The sequence below is a fragment of the Schistocerca serialis genome, chromosome 9 (assembly GCF_023864345.2).
Source record: "Schistocerca serialis cubense isolate TAMUIC-IGC-003099 chromosome 9, iqSchSeri2.2, whole genome shotgun sequence".
Taxonomy (NCBI): Eukaryota; Metazoa; Arthropoda; class Insecta; order Orthoptera; family Acrididae; genus Schistocerca; species Schistocerca serialis.
In genome coordinates this window covers 157,627,728-157,639,889 of record NC_064646.1, presented here as the reverse complement: position 1 = coordinate 157,639,889, position 12,162 = coordinate 157,627,728, and the positions used below count along the sequence as shown (strand labels likewise).

At 36.8% G+C, this 12,162-nt stretch overlaps 1 protein-coding gene across 1 annotated transcript in view; it reads left to right on the top strand.

Annotated features, from left to right (window-relative positions):
• The first annotated feature begins 1,166 nt into the window (after positions 1-1,166).
• LOC126419289 (muscle-specific protein 300 kDa) overlaps positions 1,167-12,162 on the top strand; it is a 146,271-nt gene continuing 135,275 nt past the window's right edge. Inside the window, exons 1-4 of the mRNA XM_050086453.1 lie at positions 1,167-1,302; positions 2,983-3,403; positions 6,446-6,567; positions 7,154-7,289. Coding sequence (XP_049942410.1) covers positions 3,022-3,403; positions 6,446-6,567; positions 7,154-7,289 — 640 coding nt within the window. The 5' untranslated portion in view covers positions 1,167-1,302; positions 2,983-3,021. The remainder of the gene's footprint in view (positions 1,303-2,982; positions 3,404-6,445; positions 6,568-7,153; positions 7,290-12,162) is intronic.

Sequence of the window (12,162 nt, the reverse complement as noted above, 5' to 3'; positions counted from 1 at the left end):
CAGGATTCCTGTTAGGCCTTCACATCTACTGAAAAGCTGCTGGAGCACTTGTAGTCCCCAATATATATTAGGTTGCACTTATGGGAAGCGATTTCATGGTTATAATACTCTTATTTTTTTCTCATTTCCAAGAGCTCAATGAGTATGACCAAGAAGTCTCTGGTTGACTAATTACAATCTTTATCAATACTGATTATTTTGCTACTATCTGATAAGTTTGAATGATTTTATAGCCAGTATTTTAGTCAGATTAGTAACAAGTGAGAACCGTTAGCTATTACAGTTATCATGTTGATACATAAGAATCATCTTATTTACTTTTTAGAGTTTGCTTAAGTGACAAACTGAAGAGTGCCGAGTTAATTGTACAGCATTCAGTTTAGATTAATTGACAATGGCGTGTAATATTATCCAAGTGTCATGCATATCTGGTCGCTTTGTTCTTTGTTTCTTTATAAAGTACAAATGCAGGAACGATGTAGATTCATATGGATGGAGAAGTCTAGATGAGACCTTTATCCAGCAGTGTATATCAAATGGCTGTTAACGATTGTAGCAATGAATGTCGGGCGTATCAGTTCTAGTGTTTAATAAGAAGTTTACAATTTCATACTTTAGTACAATATCAAACTTAATATCAAAAAATATACATTATCCAAATTTTACAATTATTTGGCGCATATATTGAGGGCGGGCTGGAGTGAGAAGTTTTTTGTAAACAGCAATAAATTATGTTCCCTGAGCATACTTTTAGTGATCATATTGTTTTGTCATCTTAGTCTTAGGGTTTTATTTATTTACCGTATTAATCTCGTATTCATTTGTGGAAAATAACAATACATGTAGTAGGATCTGTAGGCTTCTCATAACAGTTTTCAGAATTTAAGAAATGTTATATTCTTTAAAAAGGATCCATATTTTTTGTATTTTATTCCCTGCCTGAGTCGTAAAGATAACAGTGTAGTGGGAAATAGCTTTGTCTCTAAGACAACGAAAGTAGTTCACACGATATTTTAAAACTGGCTGACGTTTGTTCTTGAAATCTCGATTTGAATAGTGCGGGCAAGCTCCTATTGGCGCGGCGTTGGCAGCCGGATCACTAGCTATATGCGGTGCTACGAGCTACGTGATTGGCCTACTGTGAAATCACTTGTGATTCGTGGATGCACTGTGTTATGTTGGTTTGTGTGCTGATGGATGGTGCTGCGGGTTTGTGCGTGTTCCTTGTGTCGGTCCGGGTGTGCATGAGATTTGGAAGTATAGGTTTTTTACACTTGCGCTGAATGCAATCTCAGTATTTCCGTAAGTAATTGCCTTTGCGTGTGTTTTTTTGTTAATATTAAATATTATTATCATTAGTACCAATCGGTTCATCTTCGGTGTATCAAATTAGCGGCACAATAATATCTTGTTCCTCCTCTTAATACCGGCATTTATGTTTTTTTACCTTTCAACTATCAAAACATTTGGCTAAATATTTAGGTACATGAGTATCTCACATGAAAACAGTTGTTTCTGGACTTTCATACAGCATCCATTAAGTAATGGACCTCGTTTGAATTGTGGCCATGTCGGAGGCTTGTCAAACGAGTTCGCCAACAGGCAATTTTAACTTCCTTTCTACTTTTGTATCCCTTTGTTTGTTGGCAAGTGTACGAATTACTTGCTTTTTAATTTGTCTTAGTCAGAAGCATTATACAAAAGTTTAGAAATAGTGCATAAAACACATTTAAGTCCAGTCGGCATTTTAATAAGAGCTGTTATGTGTTACAGAACTGTCTTAAAAGCATTGTTTTCTTCGTCTCTTAAGAAGATAAACGTAGAGACTCATAACAACAGTCGTGACCACTGATATTTCTAGAAATTTTTATGAGTAAGCCTGCTATGGCTGACGTTCTATAGTGCACAATATTTTACGAATTATAGTTATCAGATGAAAGATTGCTCTAGCCCTTGCTTGTTCTGCTTTTAGTACTAACAATATTTTACATTAAACTTTTGTTATATGTGACTACTAACCGCGCTATATTTCAGGCGGAATTCACGCAGAATTAAAGATTTAGTGGTGTTATTTCCAAGTAGTAGTAGATATTATTTGTTACGTCGTTAAGAAATATCGGTTTATGAAAAAGAGAACAAAACGGTACCCTATGTCATTGGGACTGCTGACTTGCTGCCATTGACAAATTTTAGTGTTCCCGTTTCGGATTACAGGTTTTATTGAGTGTATAACAGTGTTTGTCAGTAATGAAGTTAAGAAAATCGGTGTGGGCACTTCGCTTGTAACGTAATCAATACGGAAACGGCGTAGTTTGTTTAGTCATTGTTTCCGTGCTTCCAAAATCAAAAGCAGTAACAAAGATTTCCTAGTTCTCTAAATAGAGTTTTAACAGAATCGTGTGACAGTATTTCTATACTATTGGCTTTCTTGCTTCATGATTGAATTTGTGACACAATGGAAATATTGCATCATTCAGGGCCTTTGTGCTTTCCTGTATTGTGTTACTGCTTAGTAGCTATGATGATTAGGGTTTTGAAATACATACATAGTTTGGCCTAAATTTTGCCCTAGTTCTGTAGTATTTACAGTTTTTCTCAGAGTTTTTGTTAGTCATAGTGAATGTATGTTGGACAATTCGTAAATTGTTCGGAAACACAGTACACATTGTAAACGTTAGGTCTAATCATGACAAGATGGCATCTGGCTGAATGTGGTCCAGAAATGTGCTACACATTGGGAGTATTAACCCTGACAAGGCGCCATCGGATGCTTTGATCTTTCGTGTGATACTCGGTATATTCATTACCTCAGCAGTACCGGCGCCCCCCCCCCCCCCCCCCATATGGTTTATCTTCATCAGTCATACTGGTCTCCCATGTGTTCTAATGATGGACTATTTATTTTGTTTGAAGTGACACGTTATTAAAGTTAGACAGTCTATGTTTGAAATGGTTTATTGATAAAGTTTCATTTACTTTCAGGGTTTTACGTGTATGAAAGGTACAACATAAAGGTGCATAATGAACCGAAGGAACAGAAACAAATCGCACTCTGATCGTGGCAAACCAACATTTAAGGCCACAGCCAAAGCTAAGGCATTCTCGCCTAGGAAAACCAGATTATCAAAGAATGACAAAAAGAAACTTGTTGAGGCTGTTAAAGTAGAAGTTGCAGAAAGCTCAAAGTCAAAGCCTAAGGAAAAGAAACGGGGGAATGCAACTACTCAGAATACAATGAATTTGAGGTTAACAGAACATGGAGCTGGAATAACGGAGTATATCAGCAAACACGAAGGTTTTAGTGCAATTATCAAACAACGGTACTCAGATTTTCATGTTAATGAAATTGATTGTGATGGAAATGTTGTGACATTGACTACCTTAGAGGCACCAGAGGCTCCAGGTAAACTTTTCTGTTCTTGATTTTGCCGTAGTTTCTTGAAGTGCATGCAGTTTATAGTTGCATATGTATAAGCATGTGCTGTCCTGGCAGATGCGAAGTCAGTGAATTCCTTAATAAATTTTAGGAGTATAGTCTTGTAAAATTACAGATTGTTCTTTTTTATCGCACAGTGAAATTTTGAAAGCATCAGGTAAGAAATGTTCTTATTTTTCTGTAACTAACGTCTCTCTCTCTCTCTCTCTCTCTCTCTCTCTCTCTCTCTCTCTGTGTGTGTGTGTGTGTGTGTGTGTGTGTGTGTGTGTGTGTGTGTGTGTTGCTATTTATTTTTTGGAATGCTTTTATAGCTAATGTAATTTAGTTTTTGTGCTTTTATAGCTAATGTAATTTAGTTTTTGGCTCAGATCTCTTACCTTTTTGTGTTCTGGGTGTAGTCTTTAGTATGGAGATTGTATTTTTGGTGGTTTTCCTTGTTTCTGATCTCATTGATCTTCTTGGCATCTTGTTCATAGCTTACTTATATGGTTTGTTCCAATGTGGTAGAAATGTACTGAAAGTACAGCAGATATGAGCATGTTTTTGTTGTCTATGAATACTTTATGATATTCACTTGTTACAAGCAGAGATAAAGTTGTTAACATTATCTATGATACAAATGCAGTACTATAATTGTAATTATGCAGTTTTTTTCTTCAGCAAATGTGTCATTGAATGTTGTTCTGTGTGAGAAACAACTAATGATATTATATTCAGATATTTTATTGAATAAGGACAGTAATATTTACCTTAACACATTGTGAATTATATCCATATAAACTGTAAGGGATGAAAATTGTAATTTGTTGATCAAAGCTATTACAAATAAAGAATATTTTATAACCAATTGTGTTAATTTGGTTTATGACACACCAGAAATTCCCATGAGATTGCATGTAAAGTCCCTGCAAATGCAACATGCCACTTTTCTTTTAGAGAGAGGATCACATTAAATTTATAATAACTGTTTCTTCATTTCAAATACAGAAGTAAAGGGCATAATTATTTAGAAACACAACTTGGAAATGTTACAGCCCTTTTGTATGTGCTTCTGTATATAATCTGAAATGTCTCAAAAGTATTTTATGTTGGTTGTTCATTGTGAATACCATTTGTGGGTGAGGGGAGATAACAGAACTAGGGGTTTCAGATGGTATGTCTGAAAAACAAGTATTAACAGGAGGTAACTTTCCAAAGTGTCAGTATTTCTTCGTATGATTGCCATAGAGCTTCAAAGAGCAACAGCCCATTGAACGTCAGTTTCACGATAATTACATGAACCACCATGTAGAAAAATAATCCCTGTGAATACTCCAAACTGAAGACTGAATGTTGTCAAAGGAATATTGCATCTCTCTAGGCTTCTGTGTAATTGTTGGTAATAATCAGGAGGTGATTTGAATGGAGACTTACAAAAGAATAAAATTTTTCTCTTTTCTGAGAACACCAGCTTGAGTTATCACTTCCAGGGTATATCTAGTACCTTGAGCTCTGGATTTTGCGAAAAGATTAAAGTGTGCTGGGTTCTTGCAGCTTGACAAATACATATATGGTAATTTTTATGTTATTTGAAAATATTGGAATAAGACCATGGATATTAATTCTCCTTACATTGAACATAGAAGCTGATGATTACAGTGTGTAAAATTACACAGTGAAGTAAAAGTAAGGTTTTCAATATGATGAAAAAGAATAAAAAACTATGCAACTGCTATGACATTTTCTTTGTTGTTTATTAAAGTTGGAATTAAGTTAGGCCTTGCATTTTTTTTCACAGCAGTAAATGCTTATTTGTCTCTGTATATTTCAAGGCAAGAATCTAAATTTGTTTATAACTGATTAAAACTTTTATTTTTAGTTTTATGCAGATTTTGTCACGTTTAAATTAATTTGCTCATTTTTGTGATTATATGTATATATTATTTTGACAAATTTTGCCACATTAGCTCCAGCTGTCCAGCAATATTCTTCCCCCTACCTCCCCCTTTCCCCCCCTCCCCATGCTGTCATTCCTTTTTATGCTGTCAGTTGTTTGCGAGGGAATGTAGTGTAACAGGTTTTTCATTTGGATGTTTTTTTAAGCTCTGGTATGGTAAGTGCCATTCCTCTTTCAAGAGAAAAACTGGGCAGCTTTCTTTAGTGGCTACTGCAAAATATGTTATGACTGACAGAATGGTATTCATGTTGAAATTTGCAGTTGCATATCATTATTGGTACTTGATCTTGTCTGAATCTCTATATTCTTCTAAGTAATTTTGTTTTTATTTCATAATGTTGCTAATATACTATGTGTCATCTCCATTGTATGTGATCAATACCTTCAGAGGAACAGGAAATGTAGTCTGTAAATGGATTTCATCTGCCATAGTGTGAAGGTTACAAATTAATTTTTGGCTGTCTATCCGGTGGTTTTACTTCGATATGGCATCTAGTGTTACTTCGATATGGCATCTAGTGTTCCTGTGATTTGACGTATTTGTACTTAGGATTAACATGGGCACTGATAACCTAGCTGTTGAATATCAATAAAACACACACACACACACACACACACACACACACACACACAGCAGTGAGCAACTTGGTAATTTCCTGCGTAACATACAAATTGAAGTAAAGAGAGAGAGAAATAAATGTGACTTCATCTGATTTGTGTCCTCATCAGTTGCTTGTGAAGACAGATAAACTGGAGTGAAATGTGAAGAACTAAACATCATTTTGTTAATGATTTACATACATTTTTCAGCCAATAAGGTGCAGACAATATGTGCAAAATTTAATAATTTTACATGCAGTTTTCTTTTCATTTTAGGAATTTGTCGGGGTTGTTTGGTATGTAATACTTTGTATTTATTTTTCAACATCTTGTACTTGGATGTATTTCCATACTTCAATGTACAAATTAATGGCTGACATATCTGACATTGTTTATTATCGCATAATTTGTAGTACTGTGTTTGAAATCTGTTTTCTTGAACGACTTAACTTGACTATTTGCATTTTGCTTAGTTGCTGCAGCAGCAGAGACAAAGGAAGACATAGATGATTATCTCAAAACAACACTTTCTGAAGAGCAATATAAAACATTAATGGAAATTGTTGACTCTAATGGTGAGGAAGTTGAAATTGAGGTAAGCTTACATTGTGACTTTTTTAAAAGAAGGTTGCAGAAATTGTATCGCCAATTTCACAGGCCACTGCTATTTTGTACAGGCTTTCTACAGTACAATATACGTTTATGGAAAGTCTCTTGCTTGTTGTTGACTTCTTAATAAACTCGTGTGAAACATTCAATTTCAGTACAACTTGATCCTGTGCAATGACTTCATGGCAAGTGGTGATGAACTGAACTGTGGTGTTTGAAAGTATTGCCATGTCAGAAGTTTATTGCACTTGGTAAAATTCATGAGTTAACTACATCCTTGTAAGCTTCTAATAGCTCACTGTCTGTTGTTAGTATGTCGCCAACTATTGTCACAGCAGCAGTAATGCCATTCCAGTCAATTTGTATAATGAAACTTAGTAGCAAGACTACCACTATCAGATGTCATGTTTTCATTTATATTTTATCATGGGAAAACTTGAGTGTGTCTGTTTGATAAGTCAATTGTCACTTCCTGTTTTGGGTTGGAAACTCTTGTTTGTATACTCCCTGCTCATCCCTAACTTACGTTGAAATTTATCGAACTTCTCTGTAATTACGTCTGTTGTTGACAGGCCACTGACATGAGCAAAGAAGACAGGCGCAAGTTGCACACTGCCATAGTAAAATGTGGAAAATCTCGTTTGATTAGCAACACTGTTGATAAGGATGGCAAAAAGTACATTGTTGTTAAGAGATCCAGTAAGGCAGGTATGTAAAGGAAGTATATTTTCTTTTAGACCAGTTTCAGAACCTACTTTTGTAAAGGTGTTTACAAGTTAACCAACATGTCTTTGTAGTTGCCCCTTGTATACCTATAATGTTGTACTGTGCTGGTCAGAGTGTTTTTCAAAATAAATGCAAGTGACTTTGAAATATTGAGTGATTCACCCTTTAAGGCAGCCATATATGTAACTGCATGCTCGACACACAGATACATGAAGCATTTTGTGCAAGTGTGCTTACACTGTCCCTGAGTAATTTTACACGAACGTTATGACTGTTGAAGCTGCTTGATGTTTGTTTTGATTTTCAGTTGTGCAAGCATACCAAAGTACATAGGTTTAAGCGTGCGTACCAACAATATGAGGCAGTCTTAATAGTGGCATTATTTCAAGTGACACGAAGTAGGTCAATCACAAATTGCCAAAAACGTTTGTTCACTTATATGAAAGCTAGCTAAGTTTCAACAGCATTATAATGAAACCCTGTCATAAGGCAAAAACAGATACTGAATATATCTTACTTTTAATAAGATACTAGACAAACGACCTTGTCATAGGCAAACATTATTTAGAAGATAAATTCACCCAGAACCAACTGGAGGAGAGAGACAGTCACTGATATTTATCAGTCAAGGACAGAAGGATATGAAGTACACAAGTCAGCTCTCAAGTATTATAGATGGTTAGCTGTAATCAAGGCATAACAAAGACTGCTAACTTGTGTGGTTTTGACCAAAAGGCGTTATTCAAAAATAGATAACATACACATTCAAGCCGGCGCAAGTTACACACAACCACTCTTGGGCAACTGAGTCCAGTCACACTGGACTCGCGTTCGGGAGGACGGCGGTTCAATCCCATGTCTGGCCATGCTGATTTAGGTTTTCCGCGATTTCCCTAAATCGCTCCAGGCAAATACCGGGATGGTTCCTTTGAAAGGGCACGGCTGAATTCCTTCCCCGTCCTTGCCTAATCCTATGAGACTGATGACCTCGCTGTCTGGCCTCCTCCCCCAAACAACGCATCAACCCACCCAGTCACAGTGGACAGTGACAGTTGTCTTGTGTGTATGAGTTGTGCTTTTGTGAATGTGTGTGTTTATTTTTTCTACGTTAAAAGACTTTTTGGCTGAAAGCTCAAATGTTTAGCAGTCTTTTTGTTGTGCCTATCTGCATCTTAGTGTCTCCTGAATATGGTGAGTTACAAGCTATCCTTTTCATAGTATTAGTCAGGTGTGTAGATACTTCATAGCCCCATGTGGATGTGAGAAATTGTAATAATACTGTCAGTCTTTTGTGTGGCATAATAACTTCCCAAATTATTGTGTCCTTTTTAACCCAAGATCGATGTGAGTACGTAATTGCAACATTTTTGTCAATCTTGAAATATTTCTACCAATCACATGTTTTCAGTTTGTTGTGAGTGATATCAGCCTTTACCCCACATTTGTTGCCTCTTCCCCCCTCCCCACCCCATGCCTGATGTGCTTGCGTACGTGTGTGTGTGTGTGTGTGTGTGTGTGTGTGTAGGCGTGCACATGCAAGTAAGCACGCACACACACACACACACACACACACACACACACACACACACACACAGAGGCATAGCCAGGTGAAACAAGCCACTTGTCTTCAAAGAACTCCCACTATTTGAAGTGCAAACCGATGCATGTGCAAGTGTGGTACTTAGAGTATTTGTCCATGCTTGAACAAATCGCTTGACTATACAAGCCTGCAGCTATAGGCGTGGCTTTATTTACATAAGGCTTATCTAAGTCAATTTGTAATTATAAGGTTTTGGTTGGCGCTTGTGTCCTGAAATACAGAGCAAATTATGTAAAGTTTCAGCTCTCCTCAGTATTCAAACTGTTAAGACGTCAGCACTGAGTGACAAATTTCCAAAGTACTGCTGTGCTGATGAGACTAAGTTTGGTGAATATCTTTTTCTCACCAAAGGAGTTTTTGGGCAATTTCTTGTCTGTTAGTGCTAACATCTTAACATTCTGAAAAATGACATGGGCTCAAACCTGACATAATTTGTTCCCCGTTCCAGGAAGCAAGCACTATACAACACCTTATAATTACAATAATATGTACTACTAGTCTTGCTCATAGAGTGTGCAGTTGACACAACAGTTTAAGCACTTGTTTTGCAGTTAAAAATTTCATGCAAATTGTGTAGTTACTACAGTTTGAGCCTAGGAGACAGTTTTGAAAGATGTGTTCAATCATTATGGGCTGCTGTCAGGCTTGATATACATAACTTTTTCATTGCAAGTATTTTAAATTCCCATTCTTACACTGCCGCTAAGTGTCTATAAAATGTCTTAAATCGCATTAATTAAGAATTGTCTCCAAGAATTAGGAGGTCATTTATTATAGTTGTGAGGTCAGGGGAGACATATGGCACAGGTAAGTGCGGTAAGTCTCCCCTGATGTGTGATTCTGGGTGACTCTCCCAAATCTATCTCTTCCCCTAGAAGTCTCTAGTCCTTTTCCTTCACACCTCTTCCTTCCCTTTCAACCCTCATGCCTGAACAAGGAGCCAATGGCCCCAAAAGTTTGCCTAATTACAACTTTCTTTCACATGTTTGTTCTGTCTCTGCTTGGTGAGTACATTTTTTATCTATCCAGTTAAATTACTCTTACAAGTTAATATGTTAAAAAATCTTAGTTTTTGTGCAAACTGTCTTAAGATCCTTAATGACCTTTAAGGATTATTATCCAATTTTTTGGAAGATGCCTTTGACATTTTCTACAGTACGCTTATAAAGCGAAATATAAAGTGTGTTCAAATGAAAAGGTATGAAATGTTGTAACAACCAAACAGGCTGAAATTTACATACCTTGCTTTAGGGTAATCTAATGAGACATCTTGGGATATGCATTTAGTGTCATCATCTGCCCCTAAAAAGAAAAGTGCCCTCAGCATGCAAGGTGAAGCTCACTGTCTTTTTCAGTGCCCAAGGACTAATACTCATTGAATTTCTCGAACAAGGAAAACCCATTAACAATGACGGAGTCAGTCTGCTCCATTATAACATGTGTCTACACGTCTCCAAGGTTACACAGTTTAATGATCAAGTTCAGTGGGAGCAATTTGAGTACCACCCTAAAGCCCAGACTGTGACTTTTAATATGTTTCATCCACTAAAAACAAACTCAAAATGAAGCACTTCAACTTGGACAACAAACTGGACACGTTGTGGAGGATTGACTCCCATTACAGCCACAGAAATTGTGAGACTGGGGAATCATTTGGCTCATGAAACAGTGGGATAGTTGTGCTCGGGTCTGTGATGATAACTTTTGAATAAAGACATCAGTTATGCCCACAGTGTTGTTTGGTATCTCTTCTTTTGAACATCCTTCGTACCATGGACGTAGTATGCTTCATGATGTGCCATCTAATGGAGCAATTGTAGAAACACACTGTGATATTACTGAGCATTTATGTTTGTCTGTCTGTAGAATTTTGTAAGGTTTGTTCTGTTCTTTGTGTCTGAACACACTCATAATATCCTTAGGATGTTAACTGCGCGTGTTTAGTACTCGCTTCAGTCAATTTTCCATGCAGCACAACCCAGCAAGTAAGGGCAATGTGCAGCTGTTAATAGATCACGTGGCCTGCTCAAAAGGGTTTGGCTATGCAGTGATGCTCTAAAGCCCTTACTATTCCTCAGTGTGCAGAATCCATTCATTGCCTTGTGTTGGTAGAGAGAAAGTGAATGATAAAATATCCAATGAGTTATAACAGCTTTATTTATGCTTCTAGCATAAAAAAAATTGGGTGTGGTGGACTGATGAGTATTAACAGATAGTTTTGGCAGCACTCCCGATTTCTTAGCAGCAATATTCACTAAAATTGTGATTATTTACGGCACAATGTCATTGGACTAATTCAATCACATTATTATTAAAAGTCCTAAAATCTTCGCATATCATACCTCTTAATTCACAAAATCACAGTCTGAAATTTGGTGAATTTGTGGCGCACATGCTGCCCAAACAACAACCTAGAAAGACAAGGATCAGCGGCCAAAGCTCCTGTGCTCTGCTGAACATGCTTTCTTATAAACTCTGTCACATGACCACCACTGCTTTACTTCTGACCACCACCAATACAAATTTATAATAATTTAAGAGTTCATCTAATTGCTTTACGATAAAATATAATTTGTATAATTTCAGAGAACTTTTTTAGTATTTCGCATTTTAACAAATACTTGTAACGTCACATCCTAACATAACTTTGTTGCATGAAGTCTCGATCAAATTGCAAATAATTTTGAGTTTAGTTGGTCAGTTGGACCCCTCAGACAGAAAACGGTAAATATCAAAAAATGGAGTTTTTGTGTTACAGATTCTGTTCCATTCCACATCAAGTATTGTTCAGATTTGTACTCTAGCCAATAACAAAAATTTATGGGCTATCTAGTGCAACATACAATACTTTTTCTTCCTTTAGGAAGCAGTACCACCACTTGTTTAAATGTCCATTCAATTTTCACAGAAGGTAACAAGTAAATGTGACACTTAATGTATTGACTGACAAGAGGCTGCTGGTGGACGCAGCGGAGGTATACGCTTGATGCTATGTGCCCGACAGCTGTCGTGTGCTTCACTATATGTGGTTCAGTACTGTGCATTAATTTGTATTTCTTTATAAAGTTGACATTACTTAACATTTGGACTTTGCTTTTTGCAACTTTACAAACCATCCAAAAATACTCTTTACTGGACAGAGTGGAGTGTGTTGCCGCTGGCAGGCATAGTGCGTTGGTCATGGTCCTCTGCCTGCTGGCGGACTCGCAGTAGCCAGTGTGTTAATACAAAAAATGGTAACAGTATTGCACCTAT